The following is a 15,505-nucleotide window of genomic DNA, read 5'->3' as shown; positions in this document are numbered from 1 at the left end:
TAGAAATTTATGATTCTATGAAAATATGTTATGCTTTGAGTGTTTTCTTATAAGGAATTTTCATTACATGACAGATAGAACTAGGAGGATTTTCTACGCGTTGTCGCGGGTATGAAGAAGGAATATAAATAGATTAGAGTATTAATCGCGAAAAATCAGGAGATGTATATATATGGTGTTGGTAATGTAGCAATATATATTAATAAATAATGTGGTTTTGAATAATTTGAATGAAGACATAATGAAATGTGTTAGTTGGATGTATTAGTGGATGCTATGTGAACACTTTGTATAGCGAGAAAAATAGCAAATGAAGTTTATCTTTACAAGAGATATAGATATCATATCTTTCCCAAATTTACATTGCCCAAAGATTCCCTAACTAGACATGAGCCACAATGACTACTACAAAATAAAGTAGGTGTTGTCGAAGTAGATGTTCTCTTAGCCACACTAGCTAAGGTCCTATTTAGTTTCCACCTAAAAACTTTTCGCTCCATTCTATTGAATATTTGGATATATATATAGAATATTAAATATAGATAAAAAAATAACTAATTGCACAGTTTGCATTTAAACCGCGAGAAGAAAGCCTAATTAGTCTATGATTATATGCTAATAACGAATTAATTAGGCTTAATAAATTTGTCTCGCGGTTTTCAGTCGAGTTAGGTAATTAATTTTTAACTAGCAAATATGCTTGTGTGTTGTATTAGGAGAAAAACATCAAATGTCCATAAAAAGTGATGACATAATGTTACATATCTATTTATATTTATTCTTTTTTTATAAAATTTGAAGTCCATAATTTATTTTATTGATAACCACGACATCTATGATATTAGATTGTTAATATTTATAATAATATGTAGCTTGGAGACATATCTATTCAATAATAAAAATAGAAATTAGTCAAACCTTATCTTACTCTAATATTATCTCTTAATAAACCTTATTATTATATTAAAGCATGAGAAGTTTGTTGCTAGTTTTATTTTTTTTCCTATGAAATATGATATACCAGTTAAATGTATGTAGATTATGAACACATGAACTTATGAAGTGTTTATATGACATAACAACACATCGTGCAAAAGTAGTGGAAACATCCTCAAGCATAAATTTAGGTAAATTAGTAAATCAGTGAGATATGTAGGAATCGTGCTAAAACTTTTACCACAAATCAAGCATCACATTAAATAAGCTACCATAAAATTTTCGTAATAATTGAAGCAAGATAACTATAATTTCAATTTTACAATAAAAGTATAGACAAGCATCTCTAGCAAAAAAATATACTAAAATTTGAGATATTTTTGTTTACTACATGGATCTACATATGTGGAGATGAACAAAACTTGTTTTGTAATTTTTAGTTTTTTTTATAAATTACTACGCATTTATCAATTTTCAGCCAATCAATTTTACACTAAAAAGCATAGGCAAGCATCTCCAGCAAAAAAATATACTAAAATTTGTGATAATTTTTGTTACTGCATGGGTCCACTTATGTGGAGGTGAACAAAATTTGTTTTGTAATTTTTAGATTTTTTTTCTATGAATTACTACACATTTACCAATTTTCAACTGATTTAAAGAATAAAAGAAAAGTAAATAAATAGGACAAACACTTTGCACCTAGGCTCTGTACTTTTTTTATTCTCAATATGCTCTGATATGTACAGGAAATTTTACATTGAAAATCCTAGGAAAGCTTCGATTTTTTCCTCTTCCACCAGCGTGGCACGTGCCGATTCCGGATGAACGCAGAGCGGACAGAAAGTTTTGAGCTGAAATTTTCACAATTATATATTAGGAATAGATTAGTATCTGAACCACTCTTCCAACATCTCATAAAACATGTAATGTGATACCCAAAAACTTTTCACTCACAACTCCAACAGTTTGCTAAAACTCATTTGGCAAATCTATAGTTTTGTCAAGTCTTAAAATCAAATGTCAAGTGAAAAAAAGGTCTTTTCCAAACAGTTTGCTATTTGGGCTTGGTAAAAGAACTTAGCATCCTAGGATTTTTGTCAAAATCATAAAATTGAGTCTCTAACAAGTTGGCAAAACTAGTTGACAAATTGGGATACACGTGATGCCAAGCGATGGAGGACTTGGCATATTTGCCAAGTGAAGGGGGAATTTTGCCAAGCTCACAAAATTACCAAATAGTTTTGCTAACTTGTTGGAGGCTGTTTTTATGATTTTAGCAAAAACACTAGGATGCCAAGTATTTTTAGCAAACTGTTGGAGTTGCTCAACTAAACAAGGCCAGCATTGTGGAATCAAAGGTTGATGTCTGAGTTGAACTATAACGAAACATAGAAGATACTCTTGTGTTTGGATATTGGAATCGGTTTTGTTTCTGCCTAGAAACGCTAGAATCACATCCAAACAAAGTTATGGCATCAGGAAGCAAATTTGAAACGTTCTCGTTTTCTATAGCCAAACTCGAAATACTCCCTCCATATTGAAAAAAGGGACGTCCTGGAGGAGAGACCTGATTTCGTAAAAACAGACATCCTACACAGCTGAGGCCTATCGTGGACGCGTTTGCCCTGCGAGCCGCCCGTTCGCGTGCGTCCGTTCGCGTGCTCCTCGGCAATCGCCCACATTGAAGCCGAAGCGAGCCGTTTCGCATTCACATGCATCGCCCGCCCGCCCGCAGTCTGCACCGCCCGCATGCTCGTCTCTCTCTGCCACCGATCCGTTCACATCGCCGAGCCGTTCGCAGTCTGCCGCGCGCTCGCCTGCACCTCTCCGCCACCGATGGCTCGTCGCGAGATCGCCGCTCGCCGCGTGCTCGCCGCTCGCCGCGCGGTCGCGGCTCGCCGTGCGGTCGCTACTCGCCGCGCTCTCGCCGACACCGGTTGCTCTTCGCAGGACATCGCAGCCTCGTCGGGATCCGTTGCGCTGGAGGCGGCAGACTCCGTCGACATGGTTCCGGACTCCATCGACATGGTGCCGGACTCCGTCGACATGGTTCCGGACTCCGTCGACATGGTGCCGGACTCCGTCGAGTCTCTGTGTTCTCGCTGCGGCACGCTCCACGTTGTTGGTGGCGTATTAGGAAGAGATTCTTGCTACGAAGCTCGCCGGAATGCTCGGAGGTGTGGCCGTTGTGGCCTTCTTCACGAAGAATATGATATCCCAGTGAAGTTCCTCCATCTAATGGACAAGTTCGATTGCGAGTTCTACATTCCTGATGTCGATAAACTGGTTATGAGAGGTTCAAGCATCTACGTGACTGATGAAGTGCTGGAGAAGGTGGAGGCACACATCAGGAAGGTGCAAGCAAAAACCAACAACGATGAAGAAAAAACCAGCACAGATGAAGAAAAAAACAGCAAGGTATTGTAGTACTCCCTACATCCATCTTGCAATGACGTTTACCAAGCAAAAAAAACTAACTTGCATCCTCTAACTTGTATCAGGAAGAGTAGCAAGTGCCTCGGCTAGCAATGAAGGTTCACAAGGGATTTGCAATGGCAGCCTATCTTCCCTATCTAGTTTTTCTTTCTGAATGTGAGGAATCTTAATTTTTTTGCAACCTTTTATCTTCATTGCTTCCTTCAAAACAGTTTGTAGTGTCACAAAGATCCTATTTGCTCTCCATGGATTGTACTCCAAAAATGACTGCAAAAACATGAGAGAAAGAAATTAGATCATTTAAGCAGTCTTTGTTGTAATGAGACAAGGAATGCATTATCATGTCGTACCTGTTGAACTGCAAGAATTAAATCTTTTAATGTCTTAGCATCTTTCCTTTATTGAATTGCTTGAATTGCCCGAAAAAAGCCCAAATCTAGGATGTTAAAATTTGGAGAATTGGGTGGTTGACATATAAGCCTAATATCAAACCCATCTTGCTTAGCAATCTCACAAAATTGAGGATCATCCACTTTTAAATGTGATGGAGCATTATCTTGTTGAATGAATATTGGCTTGTTCACATCTTCTATTGGCCACTTTGCTCTAATTGCGGGCAGCACCTTATTTATCATGAAATCTCTTATCACCTCCCTTGTGATTGATTGAATTGGTTTGATTACTTCCGCTCCACGAAGACGGTTGTGGCTTCCTCTAATAGCTTGTTCAAAAGTGACTAGTGGAAAGCAACCTATTTTGCCATCAAACACACATTCACCATTTCTAAATCTTGGACGAGCACATACACACAAGAACATGGTTCTAGGGATGTAGTTCTTGTTCTTGCAAGTGCGGTGTGGTTCATCTTCTTCGGGTAGCAAGTAGTACCTCTCTGATTTTTGAGAGAGGTAGAACCACTTCTCATCAATAAACACAAATTCAAACAAATCCTTGAACTTGGGATCATCAAGCAAACCTTGGTCAATCATGTCAATGCATCACTTCAACCTAGTCTTCTTGTTAGCATCGGTAAGGTAAGGTTTGATGCTACTAGAGTGGCGCCTAAGCAAACCCCTTTTCAAATACCTTTGTATCCTACATTTGCTAACACCAATTCTACTAGACTCATCTTCAATTGTCATTCTTTGTTTGAGAGGAATGTCCCGCAGTTTTTCCAAATCAATAGGAATTGCTTTACGGCCACTTCTACCTTTCTTTCGATTATGAACCACAACTGGTATGTTTTGAGCTAGTTGGTTTTTACCTTGCTTCCATATGCGCTGAACAGTTCGAATCTTAACTCCAAATTGATTACTAACAATAGTTGTATCTTGCTTGCTTAATTTCCCATTCTTGCTTCTCATCAACAAAGTTTGGTACACTTGTTGTCTAACACGATCAGAATAATTGTGCTTCGTTTGGTCTACTTGGTCTACTTGAACGGCATCTTGTTCTAGCAAAAGGAGAAAAAAAATCCATGCAGCTCTTAGCCACGGGAGCATGTTCTATTTTATGTAAAAAGGAATAGTATGGTTAGATATAGTAGTAATAATAGTCACGGCATAATATAAAAGAAAGCAACAAAAAAAGCATGATGAACTTACCAGCCATGTTATGAAAATAATCGAAGTCAACAGCGCCGAACTCGTCCAATGGTAAGTTCAAATCAAACCCTGTCCAAAAAAGAAAAAGAAAATGAGGGTTACCAGAGAGATACAGTTGTTTGCTTTGGCAAAAAAAAGAGTAAAAAATACCATATGTGTTGTCATCCTCCGGCATTGGCTCATTGATATCAAAAAAATAAGGAAGACTGTCGTCATCATCTTCTAAACGAACGTTCAAATCAAATGGATTAGCCATTGTTTTTATGGAAAGAGAAGAAGTGGAGAAGGAAAGAAATGAAGTGAAGGAAAGAATGGACACATCTTTTATATACGAAGGGGCTGGGCAGACGGACAGACGGCTCAGCGGCGTGCAGTTCAGGTAAACGAAAAAAGCGCCAACAAAAGCGCGCTGAACGTCAAACGAAAAAAAAAGCGGCAAACAATGCGTTCAACGCGGCCAACAGGCTCCAAACACGGCTACAAGCGCGAACAACGTCCAAATCAACAAAATAAGCGCGCGCCATCCCTGCCCGCATGCGCACAGTGCCATGCAAAAACATGTGAAAATCTACTCAGTGCCAAAAAATAGCGCAACCACCAGGGATCGAACCGACCACCTAACAGCCAACCTCCCAACTCGTGCTTGCTAGCCAATAGAACTACGAATCTTTCTTGGATAACAGGCACCCGACAGCCTATTTAATAAGGGTAAAGAAGGAAAAATACCCCCTACTAAATGACTCCTTGGTTATCACAATCATGTCCTAAACGTTCCTTTTTTCAGTATGGAGAGAGTACATGACAGTAGCAAATTGCGTGATCTGGAATAGATGAACCCTATACACTACCAACTAGAAACCCTATCAATTATCACCTAAATTACTGAACTCTACGTACAGTCAGTTAACCTGATGAGGACTTTCGATCTATCAAGAATTTGATGTACGCGAGGGATCCATTGATCTAGCACCTAACCTGACGAACCTGATGGAGGTCGATCAATCAGGAAGATGGAGGTCGATGGGAACAGAAACGCCGAACCTGATCCTGACGGAGGTCGATCAATCAGGAAGATGGAGGGCGATCTCTTCCTGAGATGGCCATGCGAGCGGGCGCGTGATCCCGGACGGCGCGGCGTCGATCGGCACGACGTATTTGCGGTCCTTCCTCCTCGATCGCGTCCCTACTCCCCGGTTCTTCATGCTTCGCGTGTTCTCCCTGCTCCCTGGTCCTTCCTCCTTGATCGCAGTCAGTTGGCGGCCGCGGGAGATCAGTCGATAGATATAGGCCGAGGAAGATCCTAAATTGTCCGTCACTGCGCGGGAACACCGGCAATGAACCGCGGGAGACCGATAGCAACACCGATACGCGCGCGGATAAATGCGCACGCGGGAGGGTGTTTTACCAACTCGATAAAAATGGCAACTTCGAATAGCAAACCATTGGAGAAGGAAATTTCTTGTTTTGCCAAAATATTAAGGATAGCAACCTCATTTAGGGAACTCTTGGAGATGCTCTAACACATCACTAGTTTCGTAGTGATTCATGCTGCCACCTTACAAACATGACCTCATGATTGGTTGAGGCTCGGGATTAGTGGTAAAAAGGGTGATTAGTAGTCTAGTAATTTTTGTCTAGACATGCAGTAGGTTGGTTGAGGCCAGGGATCAAGTTTGAACAGCAAAAAGTATTCATGAATGTTTCCCATATGGTCCGGCGCTCCGGAGGACTGTTCGTGGGAGCGAACCTGAAGCTGGTCAGGCTTAGAGTGTTCTGGTGTTGGAGCTTTCACCAGAATAGTCCATGCGTGCAACCGTCTTTTTTATTTTTTTAATGTTTTTAAAAGTTTCTCTCAAATATGTTCTTGCTAGTAAGATTTTAAAATATAGACTCTAATCTTGGCGCTATAGGCACTGAACACCAAGGTCACATAAGACGCCAGCGGAACTAACGCCAAGCTACCCTCTCAATTTTTGACGTAGCGCTAACCTGGCGGAGACAATGGCACCATAGATCTTGGCACCAAGCCTAGCGCCATGGATTTTAACGCCAAGCTTGGCGCTGGCCGCATTGGCGTTAAACCTGTGTTACAGGTTGGCGTATCCCTTCCTCTCTTCCTCCTTTCCTTCTCTTCTCTTCCTTTCTCTCCGAGCCGCCGCATTGCCAGCCGCCTGCTCTGCCCAGAGCTACCGCACCGCTGGTCATCTGCTCTGCCCCAAGCCGTCGCGCAGGCCGTCTGCCCACCCCCTCTCGCGCGTGAGCGGGTCGTCCGCCTCGAGCAAGCAGGACTACAGCGCCCCGCCTGCTCTATCATCTCCCGTCGCGGGCTCCCGGCCAAGCTAAGATGGCGTGGCATGCCCTGGATGTGTGCCCGCCCTGCCGTTGAAAGGTCCTTGTTTGGTTTTGGTAATTGAGTGACAACTTAGGTGGACTAATAGTGTTTATGTGAGATACACAGGAAATTAGTCCACAGGTGATGATGGAGGAGCTCATTGCATATGAGACATGACATAGAGTCATGTGACCAAGGTGGAGAAGATCAAGATGAGGCTTGGCTCGATGGACTGGTTGCAAGAGTGAAGGGCAAGTCGGAGGTTTTGAAGCGAGGGACCGCGTGTGACGGTGAAGCTTGAGCAAGACTTGGCGCCGATGGACCGAGGCAACGGTGAAGAGCAAGTGAGGTCAAGATCGATGAACCAATACGGTCATGTGATGATAATTAAGTGCATATTTTCTATTGCGCCGGTGGGAATTTTTGGAGAAATCGCGGGAGTGTTTCTCAGTTGGAAACACTCACCGGACGCTCAGCGCGGAGGCACCGGACGCTGGCCTTTAGCGTCCGGTGTGCTGTCGGGTGCAGCAGAGTGCACCGGACGCACCGGAGTGAGTACGGTGCTCAGCATCCGGTGTGCGGGCTGTTTGGCGACCCTCTCTGCGCACGAGTCCGGTGAGCACCGGACCGTCCGGTGCCTAGCGTCCGGTGAGGTCGCGAGTTTGCCAAACTCTCTGCGCACGAGTCCGGTGAGCACCGGACCGTCCGGTGCCCATCGTCCGGTGGTGCTGTGCAGGCGCGTGTGCGAAGTAGTCGTTGGCGGCAACGGTCGACTTCAAACGGCTAGTGACACGTGGCGGTCAGCTGAGCACCGGACGCTGGGTGTTGAGCGTCCGGTGGCTCCTTGAGAGCGTCCGGTGCCCATGTGTTTTGCCTAGTGAAGGGGCAACGGCTAGTTTAGCCCTTGGGGCTATAAATAGAAGTGGTGGCCGGCCTTGGCTAGTCAGGAGCACCCTTGGGACTTAGTGTCCATGCTTGGGGAGTGCTAGTAAAGCCTCTAACTCACATATGCTTGATAGTAATCATTCGATTGCGTGAGTGAGCGATTCTAGTGCGTTGCATTGAGAGATTGCATCGAGTGGCACTAGGTGTTCGTGTTGCAAGCCGGTGGTGCTTGTTACTCTTGGAGGTTGCCACCTCCTAGACGGCTTGGTGGCTTGTGACTCCGTCAAAGCACGCAAGGAGATTGTGCGGTGCTCCGGAGAAGAGATTGTGAGGGGTACGGTGCTCACCCCGCGGGGATCGCGAAGAGCAACTCTAGTTGAGCGAGACGTGAAGAGCGACAAGTGGTCCGGCCGGGTCAAGTGCTAGAGCTTGTGGTAAGCACTCCACGTGGGAGAGTGTGACTTGCGGGTCACCACTAGCAAGAGGACCGGCGGCAACCTTGGAGCTTGTCTCAACGGGGATGTAGCTTGGTGGAAACCAAGTGAACCTCGGGAGAAAATCATCGTGTCAACATTGTTCTTCCCGTTGGTTTGTAAGTCCCTAACACAAGCTTGTTCTTACATTCATATACTTGTGCTTGTGTAGTTGCTCTTGTAATTAGTTAGCTTGTGTAGCTTGCTAGTTACCTTCTTGCTTGTGTAGCTAGAAGTAGTTCCCCTTGTGTGACTAATTTGGTTTGTGTAACCTTGTTAGTCACATTGCTTAGCTTGTGTAGCTAAGTATTTTGCGCTCTCTAATTTGGCATTGGTTGCCTTGTTATTGAGCATTGCTAGTGAGCTTAGGAGCTTTGTGCTTTTGCTTACTAGTTGTGTAGGAGCTCCCCGGTTTGCAAAGTACTAGTTGCATAAGGTTTGTGTGACCTTGCTCGTAGAATTGGTTAGGTGAGCTCTTGCTAAGGTAGCACCTTGCTTGCTTGTTTAGGATCTTTTCAAGGTGCTAGAGAACTTAGATAGAGGGGTGTAGTCTTGGCTAGACCGATAGTTTTAATTCCGCTTTTGTTTCGGTTAGCCGGCGCAATAAGTTTTAGAAAGGACTATTCACCCCCCCTCTAGTCCGCCATCTCGACCCTTCAGCCGTGGCCGCAAGGCCAGGCGCGGCTTGTCACGCCTCATCTTCCTCGCCGCAGTCGGCCAGCCACGCGCGGCCTGCCTACCCCAACCCGCCTCCCAGTTATGCTATACGCGTTTGCCATCCCCGGTGCTCGTTCGTGTAGCTCTCTACCGTGCCTAGCGCCTCCTCGTGTTGTCCACTACATTGTGCAATGCCATTGTTGGGCAGGTAAATTTCGTATGTATGCAATGTAGTTAGTTAGTGAGGTTGAATTGTTGTATAGTAGTTATTTTATTGATGTACTTAGGTTCACTAGATAGCGTGCCCGTGCGTTGCTACGAGATATCAAAACTTTTACACTAAAAACACATAGATCGCACGATAAGATAACAATACCATAAAATTAAACATCAATGTTAAAGTGACATTTAGGCCTTGTTCGGTTCATAATTTTTTTTTGGATTTCGATACTGTAGCACTTTCATTTTTATTTGACAAACATTGTCCAATCATGGAGTAACTAGGCTTAAAAGATTCGTCTCGCAATTTACAGATGAGCTGTGAAATTAGTTTTTGTTTTCATGTATATTTAATGCAGTATTGAAAGGTCCTAATATGGCTAGAGGGGGGTGAATAGCCTATTTAAAAAATCTACAAAATCACTAGAGCAATAGGTTAGTAAACAACAAAGCGGAGCTTTTTGCTCTAGCTCTAAAAGGGAGTTTGCAAGCCACCTATCCAACAATTCTAGTTGATATGATCACTAGACACACAAGAGCTATGTCTCTACTTACACTAGAGAGCTTCCTAAAGTTTCTATATAAGCTACTCTAGTTTGCAAGAAGGTAAGAGAGATGGTTTGATCTTTATACCGACGTGTAGAGGGGATGAACCAATCAATAAAATGAAGTCCAATCACCGGGAGAAATCCAATCAACAAACACAATGAAGACACACGATTTTCTCCCGAGGTTCACGTGCTTGCCGGCACGCTATGTCCCCGTTGTGTCGACCAACACTTGGTGGTTCGGTGGCTAAGAGGTGTAGCACGAACCTCGTCCTCACTAGGACACCACAAGAACCTACCCACAAGTGAGGTAGCTCAATGACACGAGCAATCCACTAATGTTGCCTTTGGCTCTCCGCCGAGGTAGGCACAAACCTCTCACAATCACCGAGAGATGGCCACAAACAATCACCAACTCGTGTCAATCCTCCTCCGCTGCTCCAAGCCGTCTAGGTGGCGGCAACCACCAAGAGTAACAAGAAAACCGCGGCTAGAACGATCCCCAAGTGCCAATAGATGCAATCACTCAAGCAAATGCACTTGGAATCACTCCCAATCTCACAAAGATGTATAATCTATGAAGAAGATGAGTGGAAGGAGTTTGCTTAGGCTCACAAGGATGTCAAGTATGTTAGAATGCCAAGAGTGTGAGCCCCAAGCCGGCCAAACACGTATTTATAGCCCCTCAAACAGCCGTTGGCTCTTTCACTGGGCAAAACTCGGGGTCACCGGACGCTCTTAAAGGGGCACCGGACGCTCAGACTCAGCGTCCGGTGCTCCAGAAGTGGCCACATGTCGCCTTTTGAAACTCTCGTGTCAGAGTCTAACGGTCACCTGTAGTGCACCGGACGCTGAGCAAGTTAGCACCGGACGCGTCCGGTGCACACCTGACTCATGCGCAGAGAGTTTCGCAAACCTGCGGGTCACCGGACGCTAAGCACCGGTAGCGTCCGGTGCTCACCAGACCCATGCGCAGAGAGAATCGCAAAACGCCCGCACACCGGACGCTAAACACCGGACGCTCCCTGAGCGTCCGGTGCTTCCAGTCAAACACTCCGGCGAAGTCAGATAGCACCGGACGCGTGAACAGGAGCTTCCCAGCGTCTGGTGTTCATCGTCTGGTGCTTAACCCTAGCACCACAGCACACCGGACGCACAGCCTCTGCGTCCGGTGCCTCAACAGCTAGCGTCCGATGAGTGTTTCTCTGCGAGGAACACTCTCGCTACTTCTCCAAAACTCCCATCGGCGCAATAGAAAATATGCACTTCATTTTCTTGAAAAGCGCCGAATCCCGCCGAACCCATCCTCTCTCTACACTTCAAACTCCACCTCCTTCTCAAAGTGTGCCAACACCACAACGTGTAAACCAACATGTGCACGCGTGTTAGCATTTTCACAAACATTTTCTTCGAAGGAGTTAAGTTAGATCACTAGGTTCTAAATGCATGCACATGAACAATGACACCTAGTGGCACTTGATAACCGCTTAGCCAAAGAATTCCCCTCTTTATAGTACGGCTATCTATCCTAAATGTGATCACACCCTCTATGGTGTCTTGATCATCAAAACCAAAACCCTAAGCAATACCTTTGCCTTGATCTCCATAGGGTTTTGTTTTTCTCTTTCTTCTTTTCCAAGTTGAGCACTTGATCATCTTGTGGTCATCACCATCATCACCATGATCATCACTTGCTCCATCACTTGACATGTACCAACCTCATTGAGTCTACACACACTTAGTATAGAGGTTAGTACAAGGATTTCATCAATTATCCAAAACCAAACTAGGGCTTTCAACTATGCATGTGCCGCAAGATTCGATGTGACGGGAATCTTGAAAATTTTTAGGAACTAAACAAGGCCTTAGTCATATAGAGCGCAGTGTCACATGCTCGTTGTCATGCATGTGTCTATCAAACATATTTTTTCTATCATGGATGAATAACGAAAAAGAATATGAAATCAGTTCCTATATAAGGTAGGAAAAAATTCTACCATCCAAGACATGGATGCCAGAAGAGATTACCGAGCTCCATGCACTATGTCCAGTCTTGTCCTATGTTCTTGTCCCCGTCCGGCCATCCCGTATTTATTTTCATGTTCCTGTTCTCCTACTACACTATAATTTCATGGATCTTGTATTCCTGTCCCTATTTCCGTTCTCCTACTGCACCATAATTTCATGGATCTTGTATTCCTGTCCCTATTCCCGTTGAGCACGGAACAGATGAAAGCCCAAGTTTGGTTTTGGTAATTAATGACACCAAGTTGCTAATGTCTTGTGTTTAAGTGATTTGAGTTAGGCACAGTAATACATGTGATGGAGGTGCATGGTGGCATGGAAAGGTGGCCACATGATTACAAAGAGATGAAGCATGATGTGGAGATCATGATGACATACAAGGGAGAAAGTGAACAAGGCAAAGGTATAAACATAGGGTTTCACTTTTGCCGGTCTAAGATGAGTAGAGAAGTGATTGACCGGGTTTAGGATAGATAGCCGACTATCAAGAGGGGTGAAAGGATCAAGATGCCCAAGAGGGGGGGTGAATTGGGCTTCTCTAAAAATTTAAGCAACCTATAAGCTCCAATTCAACCCCTTGTGCCTAGTGTGACCTAGAGAGCTACCGGATAAAAGTTTTGCAACCTAGTTCCAATCCTATTCTAGCAAGGCAATTCTAAGAATGTAAAAGCACAAAGTAAATGCTAGAATGTAAAGGAGTAGTGGAAGAAAGTGCTCGGCGATGTTTTGCCAAGGTATCGGAGAGTCGCCACTCTCCACTAGTCCTCGTTAGAGCACCCGCGCAAGGGTCTTGCTCCCCCTTGATCCGCGCAAGGACCAAGTGCTCTCTACGGGCTGATTCTTCGACACTCGGTCGCGGTGAATTGCCCAAAACCGCTCACAACCTTGACACGAGCCACCCACAAGAACTCCGGGCGGTCTTCATGCCTCCAATCACCACCGAACCGTCTAGGTGATGGCGATCACCAAGAGTAACAAGCAAAGAACTCTCACTTGACCCAAACAAGGCTCTAGAGAGTGGTGGATGCTCACTTGACTCTTGGAACTCACTAGAGAAGGATTCTCTCAAGAAATCACTCAAATCTCAATCCTCTCTAGGCTCTTGCTACTCTCTTGCTCCACAACAAGTTTCTCTGATGTTCAAATGGGCAAGAGGCCTTTCATGGACGAGGTGGAGGAGTACAAATACTATCCACGAAGTCCAAAGGTCGGCCAACCGTTTTCCACTGAAAACGGGGTCACTGGACACACATTATGTTGCACCGGACGCACTGCACTGAGCGCCCGGTGCTTCATAACGGCTAACTGTACTTCTCTCTGACAGGTCACCGGACGCTAACTTCCAGCGTCCGGTGCACCGTCCGGTGCTCGGGGGAACTTTACAAGCTCCCTGTGCATGGGACCGGACGCTACCCGGTGCGTCCGGTGCTAGCGTCCGGTGCTCGGGGAAGGCTTGCAACCTCCCTGGGTATGGGACCGGACGCTACCCGGTGCGTCCGGTGCTAGCGTCCGGTGCCTAACCCTAAGCACGGCACTGTCTCAACGGCTAAGGACCTCACCGGACGCACTCACAGAGTGTCCGGTGCAGCGTCCGGTGCCCCTTTGGGCACCCAAACTTCGTCGAAACGCGATCGTTTCAAAACGAAGTTTGCTCCTCTCGAACTAAGGACTATCTCTGAGCTGCCTAGTGCTAGGTTTACCAAGTGTGCACCACACCTAAACCTATAGCCTTGCCTAAGTCAAGCTACTAGATCAAAGCCCTTCTTAATAGTACGGTCAAAGGAAAACAAAGTCCTAAACTACTCTAAGTGCCCTTCTTCACGATATGGCACTTAGACCTAGTCTAGTCTTGACGATGTCCATCCATCCTTTGAAAACCAAAACGATTTCCACTATTAAGTAGGCATGTACGTCCCTGTCCATCGAGTACCTATTTACCATGACCTTACCTATGACTTTGCCTCTGCAAAACACACGTTTGTCATAGTAATCAATAATGTCATTAATCACCGAAATCACTAGGGGCCTAGATGCTCTTTCAATCTCCCCCTTTTTGGTGATTGATGACAACCTCTAGTGTGAAAAGAGTTGAGGTTTTCACAACGACTTGGTTTCAATAAGCATGTTACAATAAGAGCAAAAGGAATTAGTCATGCTTATATCAGCCAAGTCTAATATCCTGCATCCAAAAATGTGAGTGGTATACGACAGGATATAAACATAAGGCTCATAAGTACATCGGAGTAACAACGCGGAAGCAAAGGTAATATGAGCCAAGCACATGACATTAAGATAACACATTAAGCACAAGTCATGTCTCACAACCAAAGTATCTCACACAAGTGCAATGCATAAAAGTAAACGTGATGCATGATAAAGAGTAGCACACAAAAGAGTATCTCAAAAGAATAAACGCCCTCTCTAGCTCCCCCTAACTCCTAACTCTCATACTCGTACGCACTCTCTCCCCCTTTGGCATCAAGCGCTAAAAACCTAAGAAGTCGGTGGAGGAGGCGAAGCAGTGGAGTCTCTCGGCAGGCGAAGCGGTCCGGGTCTGCTCGGGGGTGCTGGAGCTGTCACAGGCTGTGCTGACTGCTCGAGTCCTGCTGACGAGGCGGGCACGGACTCGGTCACTGTAGCTGTCGTCTCAGGTACGGTAGAAGACGGTGCAGGCTGCTCGGACGACGCTACAGACGACGACAAAAGCTCTGTAGTGGTAACTGGCGCTGTAAAGACTGCAGGGGCCTGCAGAGGAGGAGGCGTAGGGTCACCAGTCAGAGCACTGTAGGTGAAGCTGAGGTGCGGATCTGTCGACGGGTCTCACACGAGTTGTGACGCTGACGCTGACTGAGGAGTGAAGCCGGAGCAGAGAGGAGTAAACTGAGGTACCTGCTCAAAGCCTGAAGAGATAGCACCCTGGGAGACCTGGTGCTGTGGCGTCGAGAACGGCTGACTCTGAGCTGGTAGCTAGAGCGGCTGCTATGACTGGCTCTGAGTCTGAGGCGCTGGAGTTGGTGGCCTGACAGTCGACGTGCCGGGGAGCTGAATCTGCGGTAGCTGAATCCCTAAGGCGGCCATAATCGCGGCCATCATCGCTGTCTGCTGGGCCTGGAACGCAAGCTGCTGCTCCTGAAAGGTGAGAAGCTGTCGCTGGAGCTCATCCTGCCTGGCCTGCATGGCTACATTGATGGCAGCTTGATCCCTGTCTCTCCTTGCCTGCTCCTCAGCTCCACGGCGCTGGTCTGCCCTCATACCCTCTAGAATAGCAAGAAGAGCTGGGTCTAAGGCACTAGAAGAGCCCCCTACCTCGTGGTCGTGTGCTCTAGGAGGGAGGTCTGCCAGTGACGGCTGATAATCATCATTCGAGCTGTCTGAGGCGAAGTTAAA

General features: G+C 45.6%; 1 protein-coding gene across 1 annotated transcript; it reads left to right on the top strand.

Moving 5' to 3' along the window:
* LOC8065713 lies at positions 2,971 to 3,703 on the top strand. Its single transcript, XM_002438103.2, has 2 exons — positions 2,971 to 3,357; positions 3,441 to 3,703. The coding sequence occupies exons 1-2, from the start codon at positions 2,986 to 2,988 to the stop codon at positions 3,447 to 3,449; spliced, it is 381 nt and encodes a 126-aa protein (XP_002438148.2). The 5' UTR covers positions 2,971 to 2,985; the 3' UTR covers positions 3,450 to 3,703.

This window comes from Sorghum bicolor, chromosome 10 (assembly GCF_000003195.3).
Source record: "Sorghum bicolor cultivar BTx623 chromosome 10, Sorghum_bicolor_NCBIv3, whole genome shotgun sequence".
Lineage (NCBI taxonomy): Eukaryota > Viridiplantae > Streptophyta > Magnoliopsida > Poales > Poaceae > Sorghum > Sorghum bicolor.
This window is presented reverse-complemented; position numbering and strand designations above follow the sequence as displayed.